Source organism: Anomaloglossus baeobatrachus, chromosome 10 (genome assembly GCF_048569485.1).
Source record: "Anomaloglossus baeobatrachus isolate aAnoBae1 chromosome 10, aAnoBae1.hap1, whole genome shotgun sequence".
Classification (NCBI taxonomy): domain Eukaryota; kingdom Metazoa; phylum Chordata; class Amphibia; order Anura; family Aromobatidae; genus Anomaloglossus; species Anomaloglossus baeobatrachus.
The window spans coordinates 212547648-212564069 of NC_134362.1; the positions used below are offsets into that span (position 1 = coordinate 212547648).

The following is a 16422-nucleotide window of genomic DNA, read 5'->3' on the forward strand; positions in this document are numbered from 1 at the left end:
CCTGCGATGACGCGCCTGTGATGACGCGCCTGCGATGACGCCCCTGTGATGACGCACCTGTGATGACGCCCCTGTGATGACGCACCTGCGATGATGCGCCTGCGATGATGCGCCTGCGATGACGCGCCTGTGATGACGCGCCTGTGATGACGCGCCTGTGATGACGCACCTGCGATGACGCGCCTGTGATGACGCGCCTGCGATGACGCCCCTGTGATAACGCGCCTGCGATGACGCGCCTGCGATGACGCGCCTGTGAGCACCCTCGAGCTAGTGATACTGAACGTCTACCTGTGCGCTCTTCACTGACTCCGCCTGTTGTATTTTTCTTGGATATAATGTCTGTCATTTTTAATGTAATCTTGTCATGACTAAGGGCTATGTTTTTGGGGCCTGAAACGCGTAGACGTGATCTACTTTTAATATTACACTATGTTTTTATATGCAGGGTTTTTGCAATAAAGAAGGTTTTTTGGATCTCCTGAGTAGGTGCTGTTTTTTCCACTCCTTGTGCATGTTTTCGGCTGGATCCGGCCTGTCTTGGAGCCGGGCATCTACTCATTCACCACATGAATTGCAAGGTCTGGCTGAGCTGTTGGGATTTTTCTGTAAGAACAGGGACAGACCTCATACTGTATAAAAATGCCCCCTCTCCTCTGCCTATGGGTATTCGTCTGAAGGACATAATTTCATCACCGCCAGTGTATACCCTGAAACTGGGTGGCTCCATGCGGTCTCTTGTGGCGCCACCAGCACTACGGTAACTGGTCACATGTGTCTGTATCTCTGTGTGTATTCCATGTATCTTGTACTTGCATTCTGACATATATATTCTGTAAATTCCATATTGTATATATTGTAGTTTCTGGTGTGCCCTTAAGGCGATTAAATTATATAATTTAATCTTGGGCTGTTCTGTTATCTCAATCCTGAATTCCACGTCTGTGAGCTCGGCGTAATAGTTATCATAATCGATTGGTGGCAGCGAGTTTATGCCAAGGATCATTGTTAGGCGACCCGTGAGATTTGTGGAGGATTAGATATATTCCATACGCGGGAGTCGGGGGAATGAAGGGAATTTTGTTTACTTACCGTAAATTCCTTTTCTTCTAGCTCCAATTGGGAGACCCAGACAATTGGGTGTATAGCTATTGCCTCTGGAGGCCACACAAAGTATTACACTTAAAAGTGTAAGGCCCCTCCCCTTCTGGCTATACACCCCCAGTGGGATCACTGGCTCACCAGTTTTAGTGCCAAAGCAAGAAGGAGGAAAGCCAATAACTGGTTTAAAGACCAATTCAATCCGAGGAAACATCGGAGAACTGAACCATACCACATGAACAACATGTGTACCCGAAAAAACAGAAAAACCCCGAGAAAACAGGGCGGGTGCTGGGTCTCCCAATTGGAGCTAGAAGAAAAGGAATTTACGGTAAGTAAACAAAATTCCCTTCTTCTTTGTCGCTCCATTGGGAGACCCAGACAATTGGGATGTCCAAAAGCAATCCCTGGGTGGGTAAAAGAATACCTCATGATAGGGCCGTCAAACGGCCCTCTCCTACAGGTGGCCAACCGCCGCCTGAATGACTTATCTACCTAGGCTGGCGTCTGCCGAAGCGTAGGTATGCATCTGATAATGCTTGGTAAAAGTAAGTAGACTCGACCAGGTGGGTGCCTGACACACCTGCTGAGCCGTAGCCTGGTGCCGTAATGCCCAGGATGCACCCACGGCTCTGGTAGAATGGGCCTTCGGCCTTGAGAGAACCAGAAGCCCAGTAGAACTGTAGGTTTCAAGAATTGGTTCCTCGAGCCCCCGAGCAAGGGTGGATCTGGAAGCTTGCGACTGTTTACGCCGACCAGCGACAAGGACAAAGAGTGCATCCGGGTGGCGCAGGAGCGCCATGCGGGAAGTAGAACCTGAGTGCTCTCACCAGAACCAACAGATGCAAATCTTTCTGAAATTGATGGACTGGACGAGGACACAAAGAAGGTGAGGTGATATCCTGATTGATATGAAAATGGGATACCACCTTAGGGAGAAATTCCGGAACCGGACGCAGAACTACCCTGTCCTGGTGAAGGACCAGGAAGGGAGTTTGTATGAGAGCGTTGCTAGCTCGGAAACTCTCCTAAGAGACGAGACCGTTACTAGAAGGCCACTTCCCGTGAAAAACGGGAAGGGAGACATCCTTCAAAGGCTCGAAAGGCGGCATCTGGAGAGCAATTAGAACCTTGTTCAGATCTCAGGGCTCTAACGGCCGCTTGTACGGAGTGCTGAGAAGACAAACTCCCCGTAGGAACGTGCGTACCTGAGGAAGTCGTCGTTTCTGAAAAAATACAGATAGCGCTGAGACTTGTCCCTAAAGGGAACTGAGCGACAACCCATTTTCCTACCCAGATTGCAGGAAGGAAGGAAACATAGACGATGCAACCGGCCAGGGAGAAACACCCTGCGCCGAGCACCGAGATAAGAACATCTTCCACGTCCTGTGGTCAATCTTGGCGGACGTTGGTATGCTAGCCTGTCTCATGGTGGCAACCACGTCCTGAGGTAATCCTGACGACACTAGGTTCCAGGACTCAATGCCACACCATCCGGTTGAGGGCCGTAGAATTCAAATGGAAGAATGGCCCTTGAGACAGCCAGTCTGATTGGTCTGGTAGTGCCCCCGGTTAGCCTACCGTGAGGCACCACAGAACCGAGTACCACAACATCCTCGGCCAATTTGTAGCGACGAGGATGGCGCGGCCGCAGTCGGTCTTGATCTAGCGCAGTACTCTGGGCAACAATGCCAGAGGTGGCACCTAAGGTAGCTGGAACTGCGACCAATGCTGAACTAAGGCGTTTGCCGCCAGAGCTCGATGATTGTGAAACCGTGCCATGAAGCTGGCACATTGTTGTTGTGCCGTGACGCCATTAGATCGACGTCCGGCCTCTGTCAGCGGCGCCAGATCTCCTGAAACCCGTCCGGGTGAGGAGACCATACTCTTTCGGCCACACCTCAGCGACTTAGGAAGTCAGCTTCCTAGTTTCCACACTTGGGATGTGAATTGTGGATATGGTGGATGCCGTGTCTTCCACCCACATCAGAACCTGCCGGACTTCCTGGAAGGCTTGCCGGTTGCGCGTTCTTCCTTGGTGGTTGATGTATGCCACCGCTGTAGAGCTGTCCGACTGAAGTCGGATATGCTCGCTTTCCAGCCGCTGTTGGAAGGATTGTAGGGCAAGATACACTGCTCTGTGTTCAAGAACATTGATCTGAAGAGTGGACTCTTGCTGAGTCCACGTACCCTGAGCGCTGTAGTGGAGAAAAACTGCTCCCCACCCTGATAGACTCGCGTCTGTCGTAACTATCGCCCAGGACGGGGATAGGAAGGACCTTCTTTTTGACCAAGAGGTGAGAAGAAGCCACCACCGTAGAGATTCCTTGGCCGCCTGAGAAAGAACGACGACTCTGTTGAGGGACGTCGACTCCTCGTCCCATTGGCGGAGAATGTCCCATTGTAGTGGACGCAGTAAAACTGCGCGAAAGGAACTGCCTCCATTGCTACCATCTTACGTAGGAAGTGCATGAGGCGTCTCAATGTGTGCGACTGGTTCTTAAAGAAGAGCTTGCAGCCCGTAGTGAATGCTGTTTGTCTAGCGGCAGCTTCACTATCGCTGAGAGAGTAAGAAACTCTATGCCTAGATATGTTATCGATAGGGTCGGGGTCGGATCTGACTTTAAAAAGTTGATGATCCACCCAAAACTCTAGAGAGTCTCCAGCGCAACGTTCGGGTAGTGTTGGCATGTTTCCTAAGAGAGTGCCTTGACAAGTAGATCGTCTAAATACGGGACCACAGAGTGACCCTGAGAGTGCAGGACTGTGACTACTGCTGCCCTGACCTTGGCGAAGACCAGTTGGACTGTCGCTAGCCGGAAGGTAGAGCTACGAACAGAGGGTGTTCGTCTCCTATAACGAAGCGTAGAAACGCTAGTGCTCTGGATCAATCGGCACGTGTGGATAAGCATCCTTGATGCCTAATGATGCTAGGAAATATCCTTGGGACCTTGAGGCGATGACATGGCGGAGGGATTCCATCCTGAACCGCCTGGTGTCCACGAGCTTGCTGAGCATTTTTAGATCCAGAACGGGACGGAACGGCCCGTTGTTATAGGTACCGCAAAGAATTTGGGGTAAAAACCGTGACCTTGTTCCTGAAGAGGAACGGGGGTCATCACTCTTTCTGCCTATAGAGTGCACCCTGTTTGCAGAAGAGCAGCGGCCCGGCCGGGAGGTGGAGAAATTCTGAAGAATCGAGTTGGAGGACGAGAAGTGAGCTCTATCCTGTACCCGTGAGACAGAATGTCTCACACTCAATGGTCATTGACCTATGGCAGCTAAATATCGCCAAGGCGGGAGAGCCTGCTACCGACCGAGGCCGCAAGTCATGAGGAAGCCGCCTTGGAAGCGGGTTTTCAGACTGTCGCTTTTTTGGGCGAGACTGAGCCCGCTAAGAATCTTAGCTCCTCTGATCCTTTTGAGTCCACATTGGACGAGGAAAAATGGGACCTGCCCGAGCCTTGAAAAGGCCGAAAACCCCGACTGCCTCTTGCTCTATTGGGGTTTGTTGTGTCCGGGCTGAGGAAAGGATGAATCCTTACCCCTGGACTGTTTGATGGTTACATCCAGCGCTCACCAAACAGTCGGTCAGCAGAAAAAGGCAACTGGTTAGGCAACCTTTTTTGGAAGCAGAATCTGCCTTCCATTCACTTAACGAGCAGACCAGGCTCTGCTTAAAAACACGGAGTAGCGGAGGCTACCGCCGTACGGTTCGCAGAGTCCAGGACAACCTGAATCGCGTAAGAAACAAATGCAGACATTTGAGAGGTTAAGGATGCCACCTGCGGCACAGATGTACGTGTAACCGTGTCAATCTGTGTAAGACAAGCTGAAATAGCTTGGAGTGCCCCAAGGGAGAGAATGCCGGAGCCAACGGTGCGCCGACAGCCTCATAGATGGCTTTCGACCAGGGATCCATCTGTCTGTCAGTGGCATCTTTGAGTTTGCAGTTCCATCTCCCACTGCAACTATGGATCTAGCTACAAGCCTGGAGATTGGAGGATGCCGCTCGGGACATTGGGTCCAGTCCTTGACCAAGTCAGGGGACAGGGATAACGTGTATCCTAAGCCGTTTGGAGAAGCGCATATCTGGATAAGCGTGGTGTTCCTGGACTGCCTCTCTGAAGGCAGAGTGGTCCAGAAAAATACGTGAAGCTGACTCCTCCACTGGAGGAGCTGTGAGAAATAACCCACATTCTATAGATGGACGCTATAAGATTATTTACTATGGCGTCACAATCAGGTGTATCCAGATTGAGAGCGGTCTCAGGATCAGAATCCTGAGCCGCTACTTCCGCCTCATTACACAGCGAGTCCTTCTGTTAGGACCCTGATGAAACCGAGGCCGCTCATAGCGAGCCCACTTAGGCTGTCTGGGACTGACGTCCGTGCAGAGCCGTGACTCTGGGATGCGTGTGACATTCCCGGAGCTGTTAGTTATTCACACTGAGGGGGGCCATGGATCAATGATTCAACAGTGCCCATATTGTGAGAGACATGTCCGGACTGCTAGGCTTCTAGTATCATAGCCATAGTCTCAGAAAAACTGTCAGTAAATACTGCAGACACCGTCCTCATCCCCTGGCCATTAGTGCATACAATGGGAGTCTATGTAACCTGCCGGCCGTATAGCCGTACATGCTGTACCAGCTGTATAGAAAAACATGTGGTTCTGCACCTTTGTTTTACACAGAGAATATGCTGATAACTCCTCCGCATAATCCAGGAGGGTATATACAACGTGCGACCAAACAGTGCAATGTATATAGTACAAGCATATCTATAAGTGCACTTCTGCACTAGTGGGGTTAGCACCACAGGTGCTGCTTAACGCCTGTTACAGCGATTGTGTGACTATCAGAATCCAGGGTCTTCCACACTTGTCTCTGTATCGTACAGAAACTGACACTAATGGCTGCCGGTGTCCTTGTAGAGAAGGAAGCCGTGGGCGTGCCTGAGAAAGTGCGGGAATTGCACACAGTGAGAGGGGTGGAGTATGCAAAACATACTCCAGCTCTCAGCTCTGCTCTATGCAGCGTCACGCCCCTACCCTGACTGTCAGGGCTGTGGGCGGTAACGAAGGGAGACTAGGCCCAGAAGCCGGGGACTCGAGTTAACAGCGCGGCCGCCGTAAAAGCGCGGGCCGCGCTGAAGTCCCCGGCGCACTACAAGTGCCAGCCGCGCCGCTGTTCCAGCGGCCGGCGCGCCCGAGTCCTAGACGTGGGCAGCGTCCCGCCCCTCTCCTGACTGGCAGGTCTGGGGGCGGGAACGAACGGAAGCAGGCCGCAAAAGCCGGGGACTGTAGTTATCAGCGCGGCCGCCGTAAAAGCGCAGGCCGCGCTGAAGTCCCCGGCGCACTACAAGTGCCAGCCGTGCCGCAGTCCCAGCGGCCGGCGCGGCCGAGTCCCATAAGTGTGCCTGCTTCAGCTAAGCTGAATGAGGCTATGGCACAGGCGCCGCAGCGCTGATGTCCCCCGGCGCACTACAACACCCAGCATGCTGCGGTGTGAGCGCCAAATGCACGGGGACACAGAGTACCTTGAGGAAGCAGGGCCATGTCCCTGATGTACTCCGCTCCATCCAGCATCTTCTCCAGGGGCTGTAGATGGAGCACGGTCTCAGTGCCTGGAGACCGGTAAATCCCACTTCACCCAGAGCCCTGTAAAAAGGGATGGGGAAGGAATCAGCATGTGGGCTCCTGCCGCCGTACCCGCAATGGGTACCTCAACCTTACAAACACCTCCGACATACAGTGGGGTGAGAAGGGAGCATGCTGGGGACACTATATGTGTCCTCTTTTCTTCCATCCGACATAGTCAGCAGCTGCTGCTGACTAAAAAGTGGAGCTATGCGTGGATGTGTTGCCTCCTTCGCACAAAGCACAAAACTGGTGAGCCAGTGATCCCACTGGGGGTGTATAGCCAGAAGGGGAGGGGCCTTACACTTTTAAGTGTAATACTTTGTGTGGCCTCCAGAGGCAATAGCTATACACCCAATTGTCTGGGTCTCCCAATGGAGCGACAAAGAAATATACCTTACTCTCACCGGGAACCCTTCAAGCTCGACATAGTAGAATAGCGGCCTCCTTGCTTATTGTCGGGCAATTCCATAATTGTCCTGATTATAAGAGGGGCGCTAGAGAGCGAGTCACGTGCTCGGCAGGAGGAAAGGGGGGGTGTAACTTCCTCTACCACCCCCTTCCCCTGACACCTGCCATCCCATCATCAGTGTCACAGGACCCAGAACATCCAGGAGAGGAGGAGGACGTGACCGAGAAGGAGACCCGGCCTCCACAATCACCCGCCATCCCATCATCAGGGTCACAGGACCCAGAACATCCAGGAGAGGAGGAGGACGTGACCGAGAAGGAGACCCGGCCTCCACAATCACCGGTCTCCACAATCTCCCGCCATCCCATCATCAGGGTCACAGGACCCAGAACATCCAGGAGAGGAGGAGGACGTGACCGAGAAGGAGACCCGGCTTACACAATCACCGGCCTCCACAATCAATCACCCGCTATCCCATCATCAGTGTCACAGGACCCAGAACATCCAGGAGAGGAGGAGGACGTGACCAAGAAGGAGACCCGGCCTCAACAATCACCCGCCATCCCATCATCAGGGTCACAGGACCCAGAACATCCAGGAGAGGAGGAGGACGTGACTGAGAAGGAGACCCGGCCTCCACAATCGCTCAGCCTCCACAGCACCCCCAGGAAATCTGCACAACTGCTGGAGCCATTACTGGACGCGACGCTGCTGAGAGCCTGAGTTTGGAGCACCGGAGGTATCGGAGGGGACACTGGCACCCCCCTGGTTGTGCTGCCTCCAGTCTGAATCTACTATGTGCACAATACAACAGCACTGTATGCTGAGGAGAGCCTGGCCCTTGGTGCTGTGTGTATGAGGCAGACGCGGTCACCTTCTCGTCCCTGCCGGCTGAGCTCGATGACGGACTTGTCCAGGCACAGGTAGCGGTGTATGTGCGCGGCCGCCTGCTCGTACTCCTCAGTCTTCAGCGCCGTCTGCACGCCGTCCATACAGAACTTCAGATCCAGGATGTCGTCAGCTCGCTGAATGGCCTGATAGAGGCGGCACTGCGGAAGAGAAGACATGCGGCATCAGGCAGAGGACTGCAGAGACCCCACGGCCGCAGACAAAGAGCACGGGGGGCCGGCGGGCAACGAGCACGGGGGGAGTCGGCAGGCAACGAGCACGGGGGGAGTCGGCTGACAAGGAGCACGGGGGGAGTCGGCTGACAAGGAGCACGGGGGGCCGGCTGACAACGAGCACGGGGGGCCGGCGGACAACGAGCACGGGGGGCAGGCGGACAACGAGCACGGGGGGCAGGCGGACAACGAGCACGGGGGGCAGGCGGACAACGAGCACGGGGGAACGGCTGACAAGGAGCACAAGGGAACGGCTGACAAGGAGCACGGGGGAACGGCTGACAAGGAGCACGGGGGAACGGCTGACAAGGAGCACGGGGGAACGGCTGACAAGGAGCACGGGGGAACGGCTGACAAGGAGCACGGGGGAACGGCTGACAACGAGCACGGGGGAACGGCTGACAACGAGCACGGGGGAACGGCTGACAACGAGCACGGGGGAACGGCTGACAACGAGCACGGGGGAACGGCTCACAACGAGCACGGGGGAACGGCTGACAACGAGCACGGGGGAACGGGTGACAACGAGCACGGGGGAACGGCTGACAACGAGCACGGGGGAACGGCTGACAACGAGCACGGGGGAACGGCTGACAAGGAGCACGGGGGGCGGCTGACAAGGAGCACGGGGGAACGGCTGACAAGGAGCACGGGGGAACGGCTGACAACGAGCACGGGGGAACGGCTGACAACGAGCACGGGGGGGGCGGCTGACAACGAGCACGGGGAAACGGCTGACAACGAGCACGGGGGAACGTCTGACAACGAGCACGGGGGAACGGCTGACAAGGAGCACGGGGGAACGGCTGACAAGGAGCACGGGGGAACGGCTGACAACGAGCACGGGGGAACGGCTGACAACGAGCACGGGGAAACGGCTGACAACGAGCACGGGGGGCGGCTGACAAGGAGCACGGGGGGAGCGGCGTACAACGAGCACGGGGGCCGCCTGACAACGAGCACGGGGGAGCGGCGGACAATACATACATTTCCACATTTTCGTTTAGGCTATGTGCGCACGCTGCGGATTTAGAGCGGATTTTCTGCAGAAAGTGTGTCTAACATCGCTGCAGTCAATCCCCAGCAAATCCTATGGGTATAAAAAAAATGCTGTGCGCACAGTGCGTTTTTTATACCCGCGGAGTTTCCGCTGCGGAATTAATGAGCAGTCACTTCTTTTTTTGGAAAAACCGCATGCAGATTTTGTTGCGGTTTTGGTGCGTTTTTTTACCGCAGGTTCAGGATTCTTTCAGAGGGTCCGGATTTTCCTTAAGAAAAAGTCACTTTCTAGTGCGCACACGGACTTATACAGGTTTATTTCCTTTGTGCTTATTGGAACAACACAAAAAAAAACAGGAAAAAAGGCAAATGGGACCGAATTTCACACAAAACCCCAAAATGTTCTGGACAGAATGGCTGCCCCCTCTTCTTAATATTTGGCTGCGTCCTTTACCCTCTGGAATAAATCCCTCCATCAGTCGCCCCCTGTCCCCGTCCACAGCTTCTTCCTCCTCTCACCTGGAGTCTCAGACTCTTCTGTATAAATGTCTCCAGGTCTCTCAGATCTGCAGTCTGGGCGTAGCGCAGTCTGGGCGTAGCGCCGTCTGGGCGTAGCGCTGTATGGGCGAAGCGCCGTCTGGACGTAGCGCAGTCTGGGCGTAGCGCTGTCTGGGCGTAGCGCTGTCCGGGCGTAGCGCTGTCTGGGCGTAGCGCTGTCTGGGCGTAGCGCTGTCTGGGCGTAGTGCTGTCTGGGCGTAGCGCTGTCTGGGCGTAGCGCTGTCTGGGCGTAGCGCTGTCTGGGCGTAGCGCAGTCTGGGCGTAGCGCAGTCTGGGCGTAGCGCCGTCTGGGCGTAGCGCTGTCTGGGCGTAGCGCTGTCTGGGCGTAGCGCAATCTGGGCGTAGCGCTGTATGGGCGAAGCGCTGTCTGGGCGTAGCGCTGTCTGGGCGTAGCGCAGTCTGGGCGTAGCGCAGTCTGGGCGTAGCGCAGTCTGGGCGTAGCGCCGTCTGGGCGTAGCGCCGTCTGGGCGTAGCGCAGTCTGGGCGTAGCGCTGGCGTTCCTAATATGCCGGCACCCCTCTGTACCTGGTGCAGTGTGCCCGCTTCCCTCTGTCCCCGGCTGGTCTTGCCGGTGGATGCCCACGTGATGGTCGGCTCTGCTCCCAGCTAGGCTGCAGGCTCTGCACATGTTGTGTGGGGTTTCCTGCTCTACAGCCTAGGGGGCGCACGCACAATACGGAGGTGTGCACACCTTGCTAAGCTGTCCCCAGCCATTCGCTGGGAGGCACCAGCTACTTAAGGCTCCTCCCCGATAGGAGGGGCAGAGCATTGTATTTCTTGAGTGGTTGTCCTGTTTGTGCTTCTGCTGAAGGGCTGCTGAACGCCGGCCTCCCTAACCGTGGGCGTAACACTACTCAGACAACACAGGGTGAGGGAACCACAATAATAAGACTTTATTGGATCCCCAAACAATTAACGGCACATAACACATAACCAGCAAAACACACAAATGTAACAGCAACAGAGTCTCACCCTTCCACTGCTCACCAGGGATTAAAATGTCCATGCACTGGGGTTTCCAGGGCCGCTTACTCCGAGAAAAGAATAGTGGCAAGCGTATGAAGCTTACCGAGCACAGCAAAGTCTGTAGCCAGGTGACCAAATTGTCCCAACCTGGGTTTACTCCTTAAATAGTCTCTTGCATGATGATATAATCCTGGCAGCCGGAGTCTAAATCCCTAGACTGTGGTATGGTCTCCAATCGGAATCGGAGTCCCTAGATTGAAGCCATGCAACCAAGTGATCCTCTAGTTGGAGCCAAAGTCCCTAGACCGAGTTCACAAGGCATCCTGGTTCTGATCCCCTAGCCAGCTCCTAAGAGCTTAGACTGGATCATGCAACATCCATCAACCCCCGGTGACTCCAAGAAGTCCCCTTTTATAGCCATAGCCTTCCCTTAGGATATACTGTGCCCTTATCGGATTGGTTGGACAAGGTTGCTTCTCCTATTGGATGAATTTCAAGCTATAGTCAAATATCCAGAGACAAGGGTGAGACAGGTACGTTACATCACATCTAGCAATTCACTTAGTAATACAATGGGAAGTTCGCATAATTGAGTTATCTGGGTGTCTGGCCTTCAGTGGCCAAAACAATTACATGAGTCAATGAAAACTTCAATACTAAACTCCCAAGAGTCTTGTAGAACAATGAGGGATTATCCCCCATCTATAAACAAACTGTCTTCATGTCTGGCTGAATGTTAAGAAAGTTAACCCATGCGAGGCACTCAGAGTCCAAGTTGTCACAGCGTCTTCTCTTCTTTTCTCCAAATATTCAAATCTCTCCACAAGAATAAATAGGATTTGGCTCCAGACTCACTGTGGCTTCTATATTTCTCCAGCACTTTGTTTCCATCCACTTCTGGGGCTTCTTGAAGTGTTTGAGGCCATTGTCCTGCTGGAGACCCCTGCCCTAGGACTACACCCAGTTTTCTGACACCGGGATCTATATTGCCACCCAGAATCCTCTGGTAATCTTCAGATATCATGTCACAGTCAAGACCCCCGGTGCCAGAGGCAGCAGAACACCCCCAAACCATCACACACGTCCCCCATATGTGCCTGTAGGTGATGTGATCTTTATTTTGTAGCCTCATTCCGTTTTTGGTAAACAGTAGAATGATGCGCTTTACGAAAAAGCTCCATCTTGTCTCATCTGTTTACAAGACGCTTTCCCAGAAGGATTTTGGTTACTCTCGTACATTTTGGCTTTTTTCTCTCTATGTGTCAGCAGTGGGGTCATCCGGGGTCTCCTCCATAGTGTTTTTTTGTCTGTGTCAGCAGTTGGGTCCTCCGGGGTTTCCTCCGTAGCATTTTTCTGTGTCAGCAGTTGGGTCCTCCAGGGTCTCTTCCGTAGCATTTTTCTGTGTCAGCAGTGGGGTCCTCCTGGGTCTGGGGTCTTCCTGGGTTTCCTCAATAGTGTTTTGCTGTCTGTGTCAGTAGTGGGGTCCTCCGGGGTCTGCTCCATGGTGTTTTTCTGTTTCAGCAGTGGGGTCCTCCTGGGTCTAGGGTGCTCCTGGGTCTACTCAATAGTATTTGGCTCTCTGTGTCAGCAGTGAGGTCCTCCTGGGACTCCTCCATAGCATTTCATGTCATTCAGATGTGGTCGGATAGTTCGTGCTGACATTGTTGCTCCTGAGGTGCAGCTTGGATTTCTCTGGCTCCTGAATGGGGCTTATCCACCATCCATACTTTCCTATGTTACGACCTTTGATCAGTTTTTCTCTGCTGTCCACATCCAGGTAGATTAGCTGCAGCGCCATGGGCTGTAAACTTCTGGATTATGTTGTGCACGGTGGATAAAGGAACATCAAGATCTCTGGAGATGGACGTGTAACCTGGAGGTTGCTGATATTTTTGAATAATTCCGGTCCTCCAGTCCTCAGACAGTTCTCCTCTTTCTGTTCTTCATGCTTAGGCTGGAGTCACACTTGCATGTGGATCAATCACATCAGACTGCCTGAATCGGCCACCGGCTCTTCTAACAGGAGAGGGTCACCTGCATGTATTTCTATGCAGCTGACACGCTCCAGTCAGGACAGCTGCCGGCCGGTCCGGGCACTGCGATGCCATCCACACGCAAGTGTGACTCCAGGCTCAGTGTGACGCACACAGACACACAATACAAAGATTGAGCCAACTTCTCCCTTTTTCTATGGTTTCAGGTGGGATTCTCATATTGCCCGCACCTGTTACTTGCCACAGGTGAGTGTGAATGAGCGTCACATGCTGGAAGTTGTTTACCCACAATTTTGGGCAGGTGGAGCCAGTTATGAGTGAGCTCTACCATGCCCGGGTGCTCAGACGGGCGCGACTCGTGTACCGAGTATAATGGGAGTCAATGAGGGACTTGAGCATTTTCCCAGAATTCTCCACTGACTTCCATTATACCTGGTACATGAGTTGTGCCCGTCTGCGCACCGGGCATGGTACTGCTCGCTCAGCACTGGCACCAACACTTCTGTCCGGACCAACTCAGGGGTTTTGTGTTCAATTTTCTTTTTTTTTACTCATTTTTTTGTGTTGTTCTAATATAAACAAAGGAGATAAACGCGAGTATAACAAAAGAATACTTCACCTTCCGGAACAATATCGGGGGCGCCGACACTTCCAGCCATGACTGTACAGTACACCCCTCCCCCGGGCGGCCATGACTGTACAGTACAGCCCCTCCCCCGGCCGGCCATGACTGTACAGTACAGCCCCTCCCCCAGGCGGCCATCACTGTACAGTACACCCCCTCCCCCGGGCGGCCATCACTATACAGTACACCCCCTCCCCCGGGCGGCCATGACTGTACAGTACAGCCCCTCCCCCGGGCGGCCATCACTATACAGTACACCCCCCTCCCCCGGGCGGCCATCACTATACAGTACACCCCCTCCCCCGGGCGGCCATCACTATACAGTACATCCCCTTCCCCGGGCAGCCATCACTATACAGTACACCCCCTCCCCCGGGCGGCCATCACTATACAGTACACCCCCCTCCCCCGGGCAGCCATCACTATACAGTACACCCCCTCCCCCGGGCGGCCATCACTATACAGTACACCCCCCTCCCCCGGGCAGCCATCACTATACAGTACACCCCCTCCCCCGGGTGGCCATCACTATACAGTACACCCCCTCCCCCGGGCGGCCATCACTATACAGTACACCCCCTCCGCCGGGCGGCCATCACTATACAGTACACCCCCTCCCCCGGGGGGGCCATGACTGTACAGTACACCCCCTCCCCTGGGCGGCCATCACTATACAGTACATCCCCTTCCCCAGGCAGCCATCACTATACAGTACACCCCCTCCGCCGGGTGGCCATCACTATACAGTACACCCCCTCCCCCGGGCGGCCATCACTATACAGTACACCCCCTCCCCCGGGCGGCCATCACTATACAGTACACCCCCCTCCCCCGGGCAGCCATCACTATACAGTACACCCCCTCCCCCGGGTGGCCATCACTATACAGTACACCCCCTCCCCCGGGCGGCCATCACTATACAGTACACCCCCTCCGCCGGGCGGCCATCACTATACAGTACACCCCCTCCCCCGGGCGGCCATCACTATACAGTACATCCCCTCCCCTGGGCGGCCATCACTATACAGTATATCCCCTTCCCCGGGCAGCCATCACTATACAGTACACCCCCTCCCTCGGGCGGCCATCACTATACAGTACACCCCCTCCCCCGGGTGGCCATCACTATACAGTACACCCCCCTCCCCCGGGTGGCCATCACTATACAGTACACCCCCCTCCCCCGGGCAGCCATCACTACACAGTACACCCCCTCCCCCGGGTGGCCATCACTATACAGTACACCCCCTCCGCCGGGTGGCCATCACTATACAGTACACCCCCTCCCCCGGGGGGGCCATGACTGTACAGTACACCCCCTCCCCTGGGCGGCCATCACTATACAGTACATCCCCTTCCCCAGGCAGCCATCACTATACAGTACACCCCCTCCGCCGGGTGGCCATCACTATACAGTACACCCCCTCCCCCGGGCGGCCATCACTATACAGTACACCCCCCTCCCCCGGGCGGCCATCACTATACAGTACACCCCCCTCCCCCGGGCAGCCATCACTATACAGTACACCCCCTCCCCCGGGTGGCCATCACTATACAGTACACCCCCTCCCCCGGGCGGCCATCACTATACAGTACACCCCCTCCGCCGGGCGGCCATCACTATACAGTACACCCCCTCCCCCGGGCGGCCATCACTATACAGTACATCCCCTCCCCTGGGCGGCCATCACTATACAGTATATCCCCTTCCCCGGGCAGCCATCACTATACAGTACACCCCCTCCCTCGGGCGGCCATCACTATACAGTACACCCCCCTCCCCCGGGCGGCCATCACTATACAGTACACCCCCTCCCCCGGGTGGCCATCACTATACAGTACACCCCCCTCCCCCGGGTGGCCATCACTATACAGTACACCCCCCTCCCCCGGGCAGCCATCACTACACAGTACACCCCCTCCCCCGGGTGGCCATCACTATACAGTACACCCCCCTCCCCCGGGCGGCCATCACTATACAGTACACCCCCTCCGCCGGGTGGCCATCACTATACAGTACACCCCCCTCCCCCGGGCGGCCATCACTACACAGTACACCCCCTCCCCCGGGGGGGGGCCATGACTGTACAGTACACCCCCTCCCCTGGGCGGCCATGACTGTACAGTACACCCCCTCCCCCGGGTGGCCATCACTATACAGTACACCCCCTCCCCCGGGCGGCCATCACTATACAGTACAGCCCCTCCCCCGGGGGGGGCCATGACTGTACAGTGCACCCCCTCCCCCGGGTGGCCATGACTGTACAGTACACCCCCTCCCCCGGGCGGCCATCACTGTACAGTACACCCCCTCCCCCGGGTGGCCATGACTGTACAGTACACCCCCTCCCCCGGGTGGCCATGACTGTACAGTGCACCCCCTCCCCCGGGTGGCCATGACTGTACAGTGCACCCCCTCCCCCGGGTGGCCATGACTGTACAGTGCACCCCCTCCCCCGGGTGGCCATGACTGTACAGTGCACCCCCTCCCCCGGGTGGCCATGACTGTACAGTACACCACCTCCCCCGGGCGGCCATGACTGTACAGTACACCCCCCTCACCCCGGGCGGCCATGACTGTACAGTACACCCCCTCCCCCGGGTGGCCATGACTGTACAGTACACCCCCTCCCCCGGGTGGCCATGACTGTACAGTACACCCCCTCCCCCGGGTGGCCATGACTGTACAGTACACCCCCTCCCCCGGGTGGCCATGACTGTACAGTACACCCCCCTCCCCCGGGTGGCCATGACTGTACAGTACACCCCCTCCCCCAGGTGGCCATCACTATACAGTACAACCCCCTCCCCCGGGCGGCCATCACTAAACAGTACACCCCCCTCCCCCGGGCGGCCATCACTATACAGTACACCCCCCTCCCCCGGGCGGCCATCACTATACAGTACACCCCCTCCGCCGGGTGGCCATCACTATACAGTACACCCCCTCCCCCGGGCGGCCATCACTATACAGTACACCCCCTCCCCCGGGCGGCCATCACTAT

At 55.6% G+C, this 16422-nt stretch overlaps 1 protein-coding gene across 1 annotated transcript in view; it reads right to left on the reverse strand.

The window, feature by feature from the left end:
* COG4 (component of oligomeric golgi complex 4) overlaps window positions 1-16422 on the reverse strand; it is an 86383-nt gene that overhangs the window by 43794 nt on the left and 26167 nt on the right. Inside the window, exon 4 of the mRNA XM_075326264.1 lies at window positions 8029-8203. Within this exon, the coding sequence (XP_075182379.1) occupies window positions 8029-8203 (175 nt within the window). The remainder of the gene's footprint in view (window positions 1-8028; window positions 8204-16422) is intronic.